At 37.6% G+C, this 17,838-nt stretch overlaps 2 protein-coding genes across 2 annotated transcripts; both read left to right on the plus strand.

Annotated features, from left to right (window-relative positions):
• Positions 1-1,331: 1,331 nt before the first annotated feature.
• On the plus strand, positions 1,332-10,165 carry LPXA (bacterial transferase hexapeptide repeat-containing protein). Its single transcript, XM_008797259.6, has 11 exons — positions 1,332-1,470; positions 1,559-1,638; positions 3,165-3,289; positions 3,801-3,909; positions 6,215-6,307; positions 6,381-6,497; positions 6,599-6,682; positions 7,984-8,088; positions 8,851-8,937; positions 9,006-9,138; positions 9,790-10,165. The coding sequence occupies exons 1-10, from the start codon at positions 1,374-1,376 to the stop codon at positions 9,123-9,125; spliced, it is 1,017 nt and encodes a 338-aa protein (XP_008795481.4). The 5' UTR covers positions 1,332-1,373; the 3' UTR covers positions 9,126-9,138; positions 9,790-10,165.
• A 5,350-nt stretch (positions 10,166-15,515) lies between these two features.
• On the plus strand, positions 15,516-17,799 carry LOC103711233 (transcription factor KUA1-like). Its single transcript, XM_008797300.6, has 3 exons — positions 15,516-15,928; positions 16,554-16,750; positions 16,845-17,799. The coding sequence occupies exons 1-3, from the start codon at positions 15,625-15,627 to the stop codon at positions 17,283-17,285; spliced, it is 942 nt and encodes a 313-aa protein (XP_008795522.3). The 5' UTR covers positions 15,516-15,624; the 3' UTR covers positions 17,286-17,799.
• Positions 17,800-17,838: the final 39 nt, after the last annotated feature.

Genomic DNA, 17,838 nt, shown 5'->3' on the forward strand with positions numbered 1-17,838 from the left:
TAATTTTTTCCAGGAAGAAGAAGAACATGGGGGGAAAGTTAGCCTACCCCTTAAATTTTCCTGCCACAGATTAAGGAAAAAAAAAACAAAAAAATGGAGATTGACAATTATCTATAGTGACATAAAAAATGATTCAACATTGTGCAAGGATTGACTATAAAAGATGATTTGATAAGTCAAAATATTATTCGAATTAACTTATTTCTCTATTGAATTATATTTCAAAATATTGGGAAGTATGATCGCAACTTGTTTCCTTAAAATCACGAAACATATAAAGTAAACCATCACAAATTAATAAAAACTCTTGTTATCTTAAATCTTTTCTAGGCTAAATAACTTGTGAGTTGCTTACCTTTGCAAAAGGTTTAAGGAGTGTGAAAATTGTTCAACTAATTTGAAGCAACTTTTTTGCATCTACCTAACATGACATGTTCTCTAATATCAATAATTCAATTTATATATCCTTTTTCTTGCATATTTTAACTTTTCTTTCTCATTTCCTAGGACTTTTTTGAAAAAAAAATAAATGTCCTCTTGCATTATAGAGACACTTTGATTACGTATATAGATTAAGATAAATTAATATCATTGTAGAGCTTTTCATCAGCAATGTTACTTAGCAATACCTAAGATGCCGAATGCGCATAGCAATACCTTGTATATTTTTTCTTTTGTCAATCATTATCTTATACATGGATAGGGTTGATTCAAAAAATGAGTACAAGAAAAAAAATCGACTTACACTTCTACTTAAATCAACATAGAGTTTGGAAAAGAGATAGGCATGTGGCTGACTATCAACACTCAATGATGATGGCGAGAGGTGAAAGATGAGTGGATATGTCGATCACAGGCACATGGTAGATAATCTCATCAGCACGTAATGTGAAGTTTTTTATTTATAGATTTTATAAAAAACCACCTAATCTATTTCACTATGATCTACATGCAAATTACTCGAGCCCGTGCTCATGGTACCTACGCTAGAACAAGATTATGTGTTTATTTGCTATGCAGTCTATGTATACCCGCGGTGCAAGTGGCTACAATTAGGTGATAAAATGAACAACTTGTGTCAACCCGGTCGATGCTTACCACTAATTTATCCACATCAATTACATGGATGGAGAGTCATACACCAGTAACATCAGAGAAGAATTTAGCATCTGATGGTGGAGTCTCAGCCATCCATCAAATAGACCACCACTCTCCTAATACAAGCCACGTTCACCGCACGTGCCCAACGCAAGGTTGAAGCTTCTGATAACGTGCGCCGTGCGCGACGCGTGCGTCTATTTAACGCGCTCCCGTTGCCTATTCTTCCTCGCCGCACCCGCTTTCCCCCTCGTTTCAAACCCTTGGGTGGCGCCATGCTCGCCTCCAGAGCGCTCCGCGCCCTCTCCGTCTCCGGCGGCCTCTCCTCTCTCTCCGTCCGGCGAGGGGTCTTGCCGCGTTGGCTCCATCGAGGTTCTTGATCCTATCCTTCAGCTAAAAACCATATAAATTGATGCTCGAAATCATATCTTGATCTCCGCTGGAACTTTTTTGCTACCAGATTATTCGGAAAAGAGAGTGGAGGAATCCAGTTTCATTCATCCAACTGCTGTTGTTCATCCCGACGCTGTTCTTGGGCAGGTTCTCTCTGATTTCCCCTCCTCTTTTCGTTGTTTGATTCAAGTTTTTTTGTTTGCTCTCAACTTTGCGTTTGATCTATTAAAGAGAAGTAATTGCATTCGATCTTGTTGCTATGTTTCTTGTTGGGTTGACCGATAAATTTTGGTCTTGTCGAATACGAACTTATCTGAATTCTTCTGCCTATAACTAATAGAAAACAGTCCAATTTTTAGTCAAAAAGGAAATGACATGTACTGACGAGAATGATACTTTTGAGTTTTAGTATAACTGAAAGAACTACACGGTGTAGTGCTTTGAATTCAAATTAATTATCTATAGTTCTATATGGCCTCCAAATAAAAAAAGTAGTCTATGCTTCCTTCATAGAATTTCAATTGACTAGAAGGTAACAAAGGTCTCTTTCACCAAGAGGCCCTAGTGCTTACTGACTAGGTAGGAAGTTTCTCATGGGGCGAAACTACATTTTTTTTTTTTTTTTTGAGACTAGAAGGGGCTAGTCTCCACCTGCTACTTGTACCCACCCAACCCAACTAGGCCCGAGTCTAGGACCCTAGGCTGATCGAGTTAAAGCTTGTAGAACTAGGGCTTTGTTAATCCGGGTTGAACTGAGGGCCGACATTGCTCAGAATCGAACATAGGAATGACAACATGTAGGGTCCTTATAAACTTTGCTCTATCCGTGTCCGAACCCGTTTAAAGTTCGACTACCTGAACCCATTTAACATTCTACTACCTGAACTTGTCCCAAACCCGATTAAAAATTTACCAGAAACCCCAAACCCATCCCATCAAAAAGCGGTAGATCTGTCGGATACTCGAACCCGCCCGATTAATCTTTATTCGGATTGGGTTATTTGGGTCGGATCGGGTATCCAATGTGAATTACAAAAAAAAGGAAAAAGGAGGGAATAATATCAACTAAAACTGGGTATAAATAATTTAGCAAACAATTTAAATACAAATGAGTTTTGTAGCCTAGTGGTAAAGGTAGAGGTTAGATGTCTTTGAGGTTTGGGGTTCAGTGTATATGTTTTTATAAAATTTTATAAATATATATACATTATATATCATCGGGTTCAAGTAGCAGGTACCCGAGGGGCAAATCCGAAATCTGTCTCAAACTCTAACGGGTTATAATTTTAAATCCCAAATCCATTCCAAATTCTCTAGGCTTTTGCTAAACGGATCCTATTACAGTTCAGGACGGGTCAGATATCTAAAAAAAACCCACTTGGTTGCTATCCCTAATCGAACCCCTGCTCCTTGGCCCAAGGGGCAAGAGGTGATACCACCCGAGCAAGCACTTGGTAGTCCTGTGGTTGAAACTGATTGGGTTGATCACTGGCCTCTCTTGTAGATGTCCTACTAAAGGTCATCCATCCTTGCCTTACTGTTAAACCAAAAGATGATACACTGGTTGAGATATTTATGTTTTATGTTGGTTTAGTGAAAACACACTAATTTCCCAAAAGGGAGTGTTTTATAATAAAGAACTTGCTTACGGTTTTACTTTTTGGCATTCACAGGGTGTTTCCATTGGCCCTTTTTGTACGGTGGGATCTGCAGTAAAGATTGGTAATGCTTGCCAATTGCATGCAGGGAGCCATATCATGGGGAACACGGAGTTAGGAGAACATTGCACTGTTCTAAAGTAAGTCTGCAACTTCTGTTTTCAGCTTCTATTGTTTATATGCGGGAGACATAGATACACTGTAGAACTAGTGTTACATTTAGTTAGGCCTTAAATATAGTCTTTGCTAGGTGGATGATTCAATACAAGAAGGAGACTAAGAATTGGAAAATAATTTGTCATGTAGAGGGTAAATGCTACTATAGGTTTTTTATTGTTCTCTCGACCATTATTTGGTATGTGAAAAATATGTAGAAATATGATCTTCGTTAGACAAGGAAAAAAGCTGGATGTCGCCGGTCAAGTTGAGCTTGTTATTAGTTTTTTCAGCCGCCTTTTGTTGATTTGACCAAAAAAAATCTGGAATTTTTATTTTTTCTGAACAAGGTAAGAGCACAGTTTTGGCTGAGTTAGGGTGCAATCATCCAGTGCTGTTTGTCTCTCACAATACTGGCTCCTAGCAAGCACATGCAAACTTAGAAACTTTCATGCATATACATACTATCTTTTTTAACCTTTCACTGTTAGGCAGTGGTGCTATTGTTGGCGCAGATATACCAGGTAGAACAATCATTGGAAATGACAATGTTATCGGACACCATGCAGTGGTTGGAGTAAAGTGCCAAGATTTGAAATATAAGGTACTCCGAATGACCAATGTCATGCTATATGATGCTTGGATACCATTTCGTTGTTTTGTAGCAAGTATTGTTATTTTAGACTACTTTTCAAAGTTTTGGCCACTATTTTCCTTGTAAGAGAGGTCCTAATATTACAAAGTATTTTGTTCTTATGTTTGTTTTGAAATGTTTGCATTAAGGTTTTTCTTCATTATGCTGAATTTAAAGTTTCCGTGCGTCTGAATTGAATCTCTACTAGGCTGGCAAAGGAGCACACAGAAGCTTGCAAAACATAAATTTTAGCAAGTCATTTCATCTTAGCGACCATCAAGCCTCAACCATCTCGCCTTAACCGATGATCCCCAACCAGTGATAAGCATACAAGTTGGCAAGCCAAAATAGCTGTTATAACTTCCCAAAATTGTCAATATAAATCGTTTACTGGCATCCTTTTTTGCACATTTGCCTTTCCCTCATTTCTTAAGGGCTAATCAGTTTCAGATCCTATTAGATATTGTCGCAAGCATGGAGATTGGAGTTATTTTTTTCTTGTACTATGAGCTAAGTAGCTTCTAGTGAAAAAATAGATTAACATAAGCATGCATGTTGAAACAATGCTTATGAAGGTGAGAATTAAGAATTAAGGTTGGTGTTAGGTGTCAGGTGTGGCATGCCTATCATATAACACCATTCGACCGCCCTGCACGCGTAGGTATAAGATGATAGACTGCCAAAAGATACTTGATTGTCATAAAGGTACATTAGAAAACTTCCTATTCCCCTTTTCTGTGTCTATTGCTTTTAATTGCTTAGATTGGAAAGCAAATATGCCTGAAACATATATAGCAAATATATTCAAATATAACATTCTAAGTTTTATAAATGTGATACACACACACATACATATAACATTCTAAATTCAAATGTGATATACACACACGTACATGTTTTTGTAAGCTATATGGGAACTAACATGAACTAGAACAATGTGCAATCAAACAAGCAATGCCAAATACAAGGGAAAAACCACTTAAAAAACATCATGCTACTTGATATACTAAAATATGGTCTAAGATATTTAGGTGTTTGCAAGAATGATATAGTCAATAAATAAACAATATAAAGCAAGGTGAGCACAACATGCACTTTCAACGCTTCATCGAGACAATATACACAGAACCCCTGAAGTCCCATTCAAATTTGATCAGTTGGGGAAGCTGGATCATGTCCAGGCAAAAGTCATATGTGTGAATAGCAATGGCGTTGGCATATCCTTGTGCACCATTTTGGTTTCATTTGCACTAATACTAGTAGCTCTATGTGCACTGGTTTTGGCACCATGCACTAATATTCATCACAATGTAGATTAGTTTTGGCATTGCGGTATGAACTCAAGGGCATGTTTGGTTAAGTAAATTGCTTGTATGAGAAAAAAAATGAAGAGTTGCAGACAAATCGAGTTGTGCTGAGCTTTAGGCTACTGGACTTATGCACATTAAACAAGTATAACTGCACCATAGTGCTAGAACTAGTGTACGTAAAGTAGTAGGCATGTATATGGTGTCAAAAATAGGTGCAGGGACTTATTCAGTGTGCTATAAGAAATTATGAGGCTTATACTGCGATGTTCTAAAAGAGATGGATGCATCAGCATTTTTTTTTCCAAAACAAAGCCAGGATGGTTCTGAAAAAATCTCTTTCCTTAATCTTTGTTCACCCTCCAGTTTAGCCTCATATCATGGCTTTGAAATCAATTTCGTAATTTTGGTAAAATAAATTCTGTGTTGCTAGCATATTAATGTTCCTTTTCCTTCCTTTTATATCCAACACTGAACACTCCAAAGGTATAGGCCCAGCCCTGTCCTGGATCTCCCTAAGCCTCCTTTCACATTTCGTATGCTTAGATTGTAGTCTTTGTGAAGCTAGAGTGCATGTAACTGGACAATTGAAGCTACTTCTAATGTCCAGTCATGTATTGGTAGGTTTTTTATCTAGCTATGGTATTTTGAATGTCAATTTCACCCAAATTGTTAATGTTTGTCTGTATTCATGATTTATATGGTCAGGACGACCTAAATATGGTGGAGTCTTGTAAATAACCTAACACTGAGCAACCCCTCAGAACTTCTTTTGACAGTACACGTGTTGTTCGTACATATCAAGAAAAGAAAAATTGTTTGACATTTTTGCATCTGCAACAAATCCCATTACCACCTCTTTTGAAACTTTTGAAAGTGTCATATGTGTGCATTTTTGTATTGATATTGTATGTATATGTATCTATGTTTCATGAACAAACTAATATAATTGCTGGTGCTTGTTTTAGCCAGGGGATGTGTGTTTTCTATATGTTGGCAGCAACAATGACATCAGAGAGTATAGTTCCATTCATCGATCTTCTAAATCAAGTGAATCAACGGTATCTTGAAAACTTATATTTGTAAACTTTTTTTAATATATTACTTTATTACTTATTATCATTCAATATACAGGTTATTGGTAACAACAACCTTATTATGGGATCTTGTCATATTGCTCATGACTGCAAGATTGGTAACAGCAATATTTTTGCTAATAATACTCTATTAGCCGGCCACGTCATGGTGGAAGTGAGTTATTCCTTTTTCTTCATTGTAAAGGTTGCCCAATTTAATTAGTTTCTCTAAATGACACTAGCTGATTAAAGTCAATAAAAATGCTTTCATTGTAGGACTATGCTCATACTGCAGGGGCTATTGTTGTTCATCAATTTTGTCATATTGGATCATATGCTTTTGTTGGTGGGGGTTCTGTGGTATGTTAACCTTTTGGCTATTGACACTATTCCTTCTTCTTTGTTCTCTATTTTATTGAAAGAAGAATTCTGGTTTGAATCAAGGTCATGTATTATGCTTGTATCTGTCAGGGCTTAGCTTGGTACTTATATAGTGTGCACTACTTTCTCAACACTTGAATGGATGAGCATGAACAAATACACAACACTATCATGCATAACTCCACATATATGCTAGAAAATTTGCTTAATTACCAATATAGGCTACTTATTTTGGCCTGTAATGGTGAGATGCAGAACAATACGATAATTCTAAAACATCTTAGTGGAATGATTCATCTTGGATATATCTTGTTGCTACCGATAAATGTAACTATAGATACACACATGACACTACTGTGACTGCTAAACATACACGTTAAGGTAATATGAAAGTGTATTTAAGGTAACAAGACTTTCATGAGAACCTCAATATCGAGGATTAGAGTCCAAGAAAACTTGTTAGTATCGACATTTACCTCTATACTTATTTGTATATTGGAATACACTAACTAGTACACTAGACCAAGGTTTGCTGGATTGGTATGAAGGCTCGGGTAGGCCAGCAACCGATTCGGTACGGTACATGTCCGTATCATACTGTGCTAGAGCATACTGAAACAAGGGGAAGGGAGGGGGAGCGGGAGGAGAGGAAGCAAGAAAAAGAGAGGGAGGGGGAGGGAGAGGGAGAGGGGGGAGAGGAACAAGGAGAGGGAAGGAGAGAGAGGGAACTCAATTGTCAGGATGCTGATGCCGTCATATGTGTCCGGATTCGGAGGAGGGCTTCGACAGGCTTCGAGGGCTTTGCGATGAGGGAGAGAGGCCAATCTGGTGACAAGGGCTTCAAGCGAACCCTGATAGAGAGAGAGAGAGGCCGGAGGAGGAGGCAGGGGGAGAGAGAGAGGAGGCGAGAGTTTGAAGTGTCGGGAGAGCCGGAGAGGAGAGGGAGGGTTATTGTCTCGATTGAGCCTCTGAACCGTGCCAGTAACTGACCGGTCTGGTTTGGTACGCCCCAAACAGGTTGGTTCAACACTGTTCGCTAGACCTTGCACCAGACAATGGAGGGATACCTTTAATACTATGTGGATATGTACCTCTAAAATATTAAATATGTATATCATGCTAGCAAGGTCTCACCACATCAAATGATACTGAAGGTGCCTTCATATAAGCCTTGGTTTGAATATCAATTATCACCATGTTCTGAAATTATTCATAAGGTAATAGTTACTTGCACATTAAAGTTCCCATTGCTATTTATTAATTCAATTTTATGCAGACAGATTACACAAGATGTACCAAAGTACATGCTGGTTTCTGGCGATAGAGCAGAGCTTCGTGGTTTGAATCTAGAGGGTCTTCGACGTCATGGATTTTCAAGCATGGAGGTCAGTAATATGTAGAGATTATTGATCTCTATTATTTTCAGAACTTATTTGGATTTGCATTACTAAAAAAAGAACCATTAACTTATTTCAGTTTACATTAGTAAAAAATCCATGAACCTCATTATGCATCTTGCAAAGCCAGCTGCTCGTGTGCTGGGCTTTAGTCCAGACAGACCTTTATTTAACCCAACTTTCTTCACATCCCAAGCTCTTACACACCTTGATCTTTATCTGACTTAAATTGCAATTCTGAGCAGTGCTTGTGACCAAAGGATGAGCCTATATTAGGTCCTATCTGACTCATAATTGCTTGGGACTGATTGCATGTGTATGCGTGTGCTTACATGTGCATGTGTGAGAGAGAGAGAGAATCTGGAAAAGACTGTCATCTTCCAAGGACAATAACATTCCTACAATTCCACTAATTTGCTGTTCCCTTATATTTACAAGTGGATTACCCTAGTGAAATTGAAGCAACAAATGTCTTCATGAAGGAAGAAATACATATTATAATAAATTTTGGAAGATGCTCTGGATTCTTGTTGCTGTGCAAGAAAAGTTCCTTTGCTGACATAATGCTGGCTTGGCAACATAGTGTTCAAACGACCCACAGGGTATCACACCAATCCCCGCAAGCTGCACAAATGCCCTTTCACCTGCTTGCAAAGAATAAATTGTTATTTCTGATCTAACTCATCTCTTTTATTCCAATTTATCCAATTTTATCTTATTTTAAATTGCTGATTCTTTGGGAAATTAAAGGTTAGAGGCATGAGGAGAGCTTACCAAAAGATATTCATGTCCAGTAATATGAGCCTGGGGGGCCTGGAGGACCGTCTTGCCGAAGTGGTAAAGGCACTTACAACCATTCTATTTAATCCTCAGTATTATATAATAAAAATGATCTAACTTGACAGGAACAAGACAAAGATTTGGCTGAATTTCCTGCCGTGTCATCTATGGTGCAATCTATCCGCAGTTCATTTCAGCAAAGTCGTCGTGGAATATGCAAGTTCAGAAATTGGAGTGGTTCTTGAAGACTTGATAAAGGTGAGTTTCTCCCATGTCCTTTATTTGGAAATTTTTCAGTATCTAGATGAAAGATTCGACTTTAATATCTACTTTTGGAGTGCAGTTGGAAGTTTACATGATAACCATCAAATCACAACATGAAAATTCCAGCATAGTTTTTTGTATGTAAACAATTACCTACCAATCCTGCATATTACATTGTTGCGATCCTAATTCTTGCAACTGTTTCATCATGTAGTTTGTTGCATTTCTGGTTGAAGCTTTGGATTTTAGACATTGTTTCCTTAAATGCCATGAAATAAGTTCATCTCGCATGATTATAACAAGTCATGATTATGATATTACGTCATGGCTAAAGTCATGATATAATTTACTAAATAGTATTCTGACATATGCCTGAACTTTTGTTCTTGTAATTTTACCATTATTGTTTTCCAATCATCATTTCATTTTCCTCAAGTCAGTGTATATCTTTCTGATTATGCTGTTCACTTGTATCTGTACACACCACATGCTTGCTGAATTCTGCATGAAGTGGCTTGTTTGAAGTGGTGGTAGATGTTGCAGTTTATCATGTCCATTTAATCATATATCTGTTAATCTTTTAATTCTCTTTTCAAGGATAGTATGGATATTTCTCTTATCAATCTCCTGTGCTTCTTTGGTCAGGTTTCGGTGGTTCAAGCAATATAACAATGATGGATTCAAGTCCAGCTGTCATCTCTTCTTCCTTCGAGTTTGTTGTATTAAGTCAGAGTTGAAAACCTTCATTTTATGCCTGTAATAGTTCAAAGTATATTGTAAAAAGAACCTTCTCCCTTCATTCCTGCGTGGGGAGGGTAGGAATCAGTCACTGCCAACTACTATAGGTGTACTCTAATTCATTGTATTTCTTTCATGGTGGCTTATATTTACTTTACACTCCATCTTCTCTATTTCTTCATCAATTTAGTGCTCAGATTTGTCAACTCCCTAGTTTGTAATCGTTCTTCAGGATGTAACCATGTGTGACCCATAATTAACCAGCTTATATTACAATGCTGAACTTTATCTGCCTCTCGTTTCTCGAATGAAATCAACGAATTTCGGATTGAGTTCCTATCTTACTCGGTATACTTATGCAATTGAGTTATGTGTTGTTAATTTATCATGCATGTAAACTGCTGCTTTCTGTTTGAACCATTGCTGGTGTGTACAAAAAGTTTCAGTAGGGGGGCAGTGGGATTTGGCAGTCTATCCTAACATCACATTTCTTTCTGTACCATCATGTAGGTGGATGTTAGGCCAGCATGTGTTGATCTATTGAGATCTTGCATCAGTGCGAAGTGCAAAATGTCTCACTATATCTAGGTAGGTGGCCGCAATTTGATGTGGATATTGTTTGATCATGAAGTTGGACTCTACATCTTTTAGTTGTACTATGCTGTCCTACACTGAAGCCATTAATGAAGGATGAGTTGTTACCCAGCACCGTAGCAATCTTTTAATGTAAGGCAGTATGGTACAACTAAGACAGCCTAGAATTTAGCAGTTACCTTTATTATTTTTTAATGACCTAAAAGCAAGTTGGTATTTCTAACATATGGAGTAGGGTGCACGATTGTGGAAGGATGGATAGCAGACCTAGAGAACAAGCATGCTAGTATTTAACAGGAGGCCTTGTCTTGGAGAACTTGTTTCTGAGAGTGCAATTACATGTACTATATTCTACCAAAAGAAAAAAAATATGTACATGTGCTACAAAATCAGGATTTTTAAGAATTTTTATAGCTGTCCGGACGTTCATACTTTACATGAAATTTGCTAGAATTGTGGGATTTAAAACTTCTAAGGTTGGTAGAAGTTTCATTCTATGAACCAGACAATAATTCGGTTCCACACTCTTCTTCCAAATGGATGTTCCAGGTTTAAATACTTGGATAAAAATATAAACTCAGTAAATGCTCTTCTTTAGTATTCAATTCTCGTCAAATCCACTCGATGGTAGCACATATTAATTTTTGATTCCCTATTTTTTCAGTAAAGAAACACTGCCTAAGTATAAATTATAGATGACAGAAGTTTTAACTATTATCTACTGTAGTGCTATCACGACTGTAACCTGTTGTGATATAAAGTTTCAACATATTATGTCTCACTTGGTTTCTCTTATTGGAATATTTTTTTAGAAAAGCTGATTTCTAAAAATATGATGCCTGAAAAAATGATTTTGGTATGTTTGGTTGAGTATCTACTTTTGTAAAAAAATTATGTAAAATATCTATTATACCCTTAATAAAAGAAAAGATATTATCCATGAATTTTGATGGCTTAAAGGTAGTTTTGGAAAAAAAAAATCTCAATTTTCAATCGGTGAAAAAATAGCTTTCTCATGTCCCTCATAAATTTTTCTTTTCCATGAAATATGAGAATTTTATTCTGAATGCTACTTTCTTATCTCTCTCTTTTGAAAATTTCAACTAAATAAGAGGTCTTTCTTTATTTTTTCCATTGATCATACTTTTCTCCCTCCTTTTCCCGCAAACCAAACTAGTCCTTAAGATAAAGGTTAAGAACATATGGTACAAAAAATTTGAATTTTCAAATAGAGCTTTCAATGTAATATAAAGGATAAGTTAGTATTTCTCTATCTATAGCATTTAAGAATTTGATTTTATGTGACATGGGAAAGTATTCTATCATATTTTCCGTTAGCATGACGTGGTGCATACGAGGGTGTGCTAAATTTTCTCATCGAATTATTATAGTTAATGTACATGAGGGGTAAAAAAAAGCCAAAACTCCTCCTACTTGAACCAACCAGATCAACACAAAATAGAAGGTCAATATTATCCATTTTTCCTCTTATGAGGACAAAATTACCTGTATACTTTTACCAAAGCATCACTCTTTACTCAAATCTTATAAGTTTCTCAATCACCATTTTCTAATTTTTGACTTGCTCTTGTAGTTTTGTGTTCTGAGTACTAGTAGGATGCATCTCTTTGCAGCAGTAACTAAATAATATCCAACTATCCATATACTCCTTGCAATTGTTGCGTTACCAATCATTCAGAGCATGAAGCTGTAGCCACTTGGTCCATGAATTTTTCCTCCATGTGAATATGATAATGAAGGAAGAATATTGATCCAATGCTCCCTTACAACAACTTGTGTGACATGGAAACATTTAGCAAATAAGCGAGGGTTGGTGATGTATCTTGTAGCTTACAACTATATGCAGCCTGTGTTTTGGTTTCGTCTTGATCATTGGGATTGGAAAGCCAATGAGGTTTGGGTGGGTGAGGTCTTGGAGAGTGGAAAGTGACCCATGTGGTGGTGCTCCTCATCAACACCACCATCAGGCGATTATGATGTGATTCCTTCTATAATCCCAAGTTTTCTATAATCATAAACAAATCGACCCGATTTGTTTATTAAGCACAACTTCTCTAGAAACTATATAAGAATTGGTTAGAGGAGATGTCCTTGTCGAGCAGCAAAAACATATGAATCAATTCAATTATCCTGATCAATGGAATTAACTATGCACTGCATGATGTGATCGCCCGACTGCTTTGTTAGATAAATGCTCAAAGTTGGTATTGACATACTTTCACCGAACAGAACTAACATTTTTCGATGCATCATGGTGCATCACTTAATGACATAAAAGTATTACCAGTTCATCTTATGAGTTAAATAATATCTTGGCCGACACATCGTGCTAATCATGGCTTCTATTTAAAAGAATTTGAGTAGACATAAATTTCCTGAACTGGATTCTTGATAAGAATATTTCATCCGGATTCAAAAGTATAATGATGTTTTCACCCTTTGCAGGGGTGGCCAGTGCTGCAATGCAGATCGAGGTTATCTAGTGCTTTAAAAGCTGAAACCTAGCAACTGCGAGATAATGTCAACTTCTGAGAATCTCAAGAATTGGTGGATGTTCTTTTCTTTTTTTATATCTTGATAAAGCTGAAACCACAAACCAAGCAATTTTTGCAGTTTTGGAAATTTGAAATTTTTATATCTCGATCAAATAAATTTATTAATTCGATCATCCATGACCAGCTGGTGTACAAGAAGAAAAGGCCTTAATGATAGTTTTCAGTCTTTTTTTCTTCTAATGTAAAAGATGAGGTAGCCTGTCAACCATTCATTATGCGAATGAAATCCACAGTTTATTTAATCTCTGTTGATCATGATTAGAAATATAGGTTCTTGATATTAGATGGCCCACTATGCACTCTGACATCAATATTACTGAATGACTTAAGGCTTTAGATTGTTCGAGTTGTGCGCAGCGATGTGGTAGTGGTAGTATGATTATGTAGGAAATCTCATTTATGATAATAAAAATCCAGTCCTTTTGCAAGCATGTGCACTCCAGCGCAGTGTGTTGGGTCCTTTCCACCAATTTGAGTAGAAGATTTCAAGGCAAAAGGATATCTTGGCATAAACCTACTACAAATTGTGCTGAAAATTACCTCCACAAGCTTCTCAGATGTTGGACTGTACTGCTTTGGAGCCTTTGCAGCCTACCAAACCTTCTCCCACCTGTCATTTGCTTTGGATCTGAATGCTGTGTCTTACTTCCCCACCAGCGTTAAAGAAAGCCCTGAGGTGGCATATGACCTGTAGCAGAAGCAAAGCCTTCAGCTACTTTATTTGAAAATGTGGGAAGGTGAAGAAAGTTAATTAGCAAGAGATCAGGTAAGAAGACTTCATAGGAATTAAACATAGTAGTATCTAAAAGGTTCCATATCTGATCACCAACCATGTATTGGATTCTCTAATCTAATATAATATTGGATGCTTTGATGCGAGATTAAACAGCTCTTGTTATCTAAATAAGCGGTCGATGGCTGTCTTATCTTCCCCTAAAAGCATACAGATATTGGTCACCATCCACAGGTGATTAGCACTTAGCACTTTGTATTATTGTATTACTTATTAGAGTGGAAACTAAAGGAGCATTTGTGCTGCCATCTAAAGCAGATTACACCTCTAAAGAGTAGTGATCTCGTCAAAAAGCAACAGCACACAAAAGAAAATCCCAGCTCGAGGCATTAGAATAATAAAGCACTTTCAGAAAGCCGGTGAACAAGAACAAGTCGCTCAGTGAAGACTTCCTCAGCAGCAATGTTTGAACTTTTTTATCTCAGAAAGAATAAATCCTCAACATATTAATCATACAACTGGAGTATGAAAGTGGGGGCTTCTTTAATAGTGCAAAGGAGCTACATATTTTTGTACTCCCAACTTGGGCGTACATGGAATCATGAAAGCTATTTAACTGATGTCGGTTCTTGAGCTGGCCCATGAATGATAGTTCCCCTGATAGGCAAAACAAGGACAAATATCTTCTCAATATCCCCTGAGAATCTTATATCTTTTTTGATGATAAGGGAGGCCCAACATGAGAATCTTTTATCACAATGTCCATTTGCATTTCTTTGAACCTTTTCTGCACTTGCTTGTATGATAAGAAAATAACTTTCGAGTTCTGTGTTTCATTCCTTTCAGAAAAAAACTCCCCTTTCTTTCATTCCCATGGGTTGGACAATGAACTAACTGGCTTTTCATTAAAACATAATTGACCCACAAGTTTGCCAAGGACTTCTAGAAAAGTCTACCATTGAAGGTGGATAATGTGTCAATTTAACTGACGATGTTCTTTTAAGTAAAAATCGGGCAACCGATGTCGGATAGCATCTTAATGGAATTTAACCTGTAAATTTTCCTAGTTGAACTTCAGAATTTGAATTTCCAAAGTCCATGGAAGATAAAATAACATTTTGTTTAGTCATTTCATACATAGATCTCTCTATAAGATAGTCAAAAAGAATTGTTGGATCGAGCAACTCAATTAAAGAAGTGCCTCACTAGCATCCAAACTTCAAACAACTCTTTCTATACCACGTTAGTTCCAGCTACTCACCTTCAAACTATTGGCGGATCTTGTCTTCTTCCAACCACCCCCCAATTTCTCTCTCTCTCGCGCGCGCGCGCACGACAAGATCTCACCACACACGAGTGCAAGCATCTAATATGAAGGATTCCAATGTCATATCTATAAAAAAAATCTTTGCTCGGCAAAACAAATAGCTAATTGTATTAGTCTTACTTGACAAGAGCTCAATGGAGCTGACTTCTGATTGTTAGACCTGGAGATTATGCTAATATCCAAATAAGATATTCCTAGATTTTAGAAGGAAGAGGGGGGACGGATACTATACATAAGGTACTTGATCCTATATGTGCATGTCTAAGTCTACAGCTCTACGTATGTCCACCCACATGCAATAAAAAAGCAGTCGCACGCATACATGTAAGAGATGTCAGCGATGTCACCAATGATGACACAACCCATGAAGCGTATGGACAAAGAAAAGCTGTCCAGCCATTCCTTTCCTGTTCTTGGCTGGTCTTATTAATCCACATCCTAGCTATGACCCAGCAATATAATTTAGACTCTCTTCAAGTGTGTGGGTGTCTCTAGGCTTGTAGAGCTGAAGGATGGGAAGGAAGTGCTCTCATTGTGGGAACAATGGGCACAATTCAAGGACCTGCAGCACCCCAAGAGGTGTGGTCGGTAGTGGAGGACTGAGGCTATTTGGGGTGCAGCTTCTTTTAACTTACCCTATGAAGAAGAGCTTGAGCACGGAATGCTTGGCCTCCTCATCCTATCTCGCTTCTTCTTCTGCCTCCCCTTCATCATCCTGTTCTTCTTCACTTGTTTCCATTGATGAAACCACTAAGAAGATTTCTAATGGCTATCTCTCGGATGGTCTTCTCGGCGCAACACCGGAGAGGAAAAAGGGTGAGAAACTCTTATTTCTTTCCTTCTCTTGCTTCAGGATTTTTTTTCGCTTATTTACTTCCTCTTGGGATATAAAGATCTGATAAAAATTCAGCAGTATCATGATCCATGACGAAGAAGAGAATCTCATTAACTTTATGTTTGAATTTTGTGTCTTTAAATTTTCATCTAAGCTTATCTGTATGTATTGCACCCATAATTCAAGTTTCAGGTATATTATCCTCTTTTTTTTTTTTTTGCATACGCAAATCTTAAAACTCTTTCTCCTGTGCTTGAGGTCTCTCTATCACCCTTCCTTATGTAACTGGCATTTTGATCCATAAACATCAATATATATATATCATACTTGGGCGACGACTGATATATGATATTCTGCTCTTCAAAATTGTTTGCAGGCATTCTTTTCTGAGCTGCCTTCCATTTGCATTATTTATCATCTTCATATTAATGAACTAGTGGGTCCATAAATCCACAGTTATATTAGAACTTGTCTTGATTACTTTTCACAACTATCCTACCGATCCTATTATTTTGTTCTTCTCCGTTCAGCTCTAGTTGCTGACTTTGTTCTAATATCTCATCATATTCACAATTTGGATGATTTAATTGGTCCTATGGTCCTTAGGACTTCCATGGACTGAGGAAGAGCATAGGTCATTTCTAACTGGGCTTGAGATCCTTGGAAAGGGAGATTGGCGAGGCATCTCCCGAAGCTTCGTGACCACGAGGACCCCAACTCAGGTGGCCAGTCATGCTCAGAAATATTTTCTGCGGCAGAACAGCCTTAACGAGAAGAAGCGCCGATCCAGCGTCTTCGATGTGGTAAAAAAAAAAAAAAAAAATCAATGAATTTTCTTCCTGCACAACTTTCCTTAGAAACAAGGGATCGAATTCATTCTCGTCGCTTCTCCTTCAGGTTGCAGGTTGCGACAGGGCAGCTCGAGTCACTGATTCTTCCAAGTTCAAAGAGCCTTCCATCTCGAGCGAATTGCATGCTCCTCCTACTTTGACAACATATTGTGGAGCTTCTTCTCAGATCATTGCGATCGATCTCAACTCTTCAGAACAAGAAACCCAGCTGCCTTCTTCCCTCCCACTGATGCCTAATTCATCTGCTTGTCCATTGCCGCAGTCGCCTTTAGTGGAAAGGCCTCGTGCTCACCTCTCACCACTGAATTTAGAGCTCGGCATTTCCTCAACGAGGCCCTTGGATCAAAATAATTCATCGCCGAACTCTCTCTTCGTCGGGACAATTAGAGTTACCAAAGTGGCCGGAAGACATCGAACAGACTCACCTTTTGGAGTTCAACGTTTCCTCAAGACTCATAATAGTGGAAGGAAAGGTTATACGACGTAAGATTCTACGTTTTTGTAATTGATGTTATTCTATATATATATATATATATATATATATATATATATATATATATATATATATATATATATATTTGTAGGATCATATGTTAGATTTCCTTGCAAGGCTTTTGCTACGTATTTGAGTTCAGCACAGGTAGAAGAAAATGACAGCCAATCTATCAGCCTTGACTTGGGCACCTTGTCCCCACCACCACCGACTTGGGATATTATGTGCATCTGTACGCCAAATGAAGTTCGTGATATGTGCTTTGTGACTGCTCTTTTTCTATAGTTGGATACAGTGCTTGCATCAAGGTGGTTTCTTTTTCTCCTCTCGTATCTCCTCGAAGAAAAAATAGGGGCTCATGGGTCCCAACTCCCAAGCAAATGATTTGGTGGCTTCTCTTGCTATATAACCAAAGTTAGGTTGTGCAGCTGACAAACCTGTGTTGTTCTGATGCTAATCTTCTGCATCACTTCCATTTTCCTCAAATTAATAAAAGTTTATTTGCAAAGATGATTATTTCTTCAAACAAAAGTAGCAATTATTTCCT

Source organism: Phoenix dactylifera, chromosome 9, assembly GCF_051530095.1.
Source record: "Phoenix dactylifera cultivar Ajwa chromosome 9, Ajwa_hap1_PhDact_Kaust_v1.1, whole genome shotgun sequence".
Taxonomy (NCBI): domain Eukaryota; kingdom Viridiplantae; phylum Streptophyta; class Magnoliopsida; order Arecales; family Arecaceae; genus Phoenix; species Phoenix dactylifera.

Bases quoted from the DNA above. Each gene is read 5' to 3' on its own strand.
- LOC103711233 (XM_008797300.6), top strand. From the start codon at position 15,625: ATGGGAAGGAAGTGCTCTCATTGTGGGAACAATGGGCACAATTCAAGG. The intron at 15,929-16,553 runs GTGAGAAACTCT...TATGGTCCTTAG, and splicing joins AACACCGGAGAGGAAAAAGG to GACTTCCATGGACTGAGGAA. The intron at 16,751-16,844 runs GTAAAAAAAAAA...CTTCTCCTTCAG, and splicing joins GATCCAGCGTCTTCGATGTG to GTTGCAGGTTGCGACAGGGC.
- LPXA (XM_008797259.6), top strand. From the start codon at position 1,374: ATGCTCGCCTCCAGAGCGCTCCGCGCCCTCTCCGTCTCCGGCGGCCTC. The intron at 1,639-3,164 runs GTTCTCTCTGAT...TGGCATTCACAG, and splicing joins CCGACGCTGTTCTTGGGCAG to GGTGTTTCCATTGGCCCTTT. The intron at 6,308-6,380 runs GTATCTTGAAAA...TTCAATATACAG, and splicing joins CTAAATCAAGTGAATCAACG to GTTATTGGTAACAACAACCT.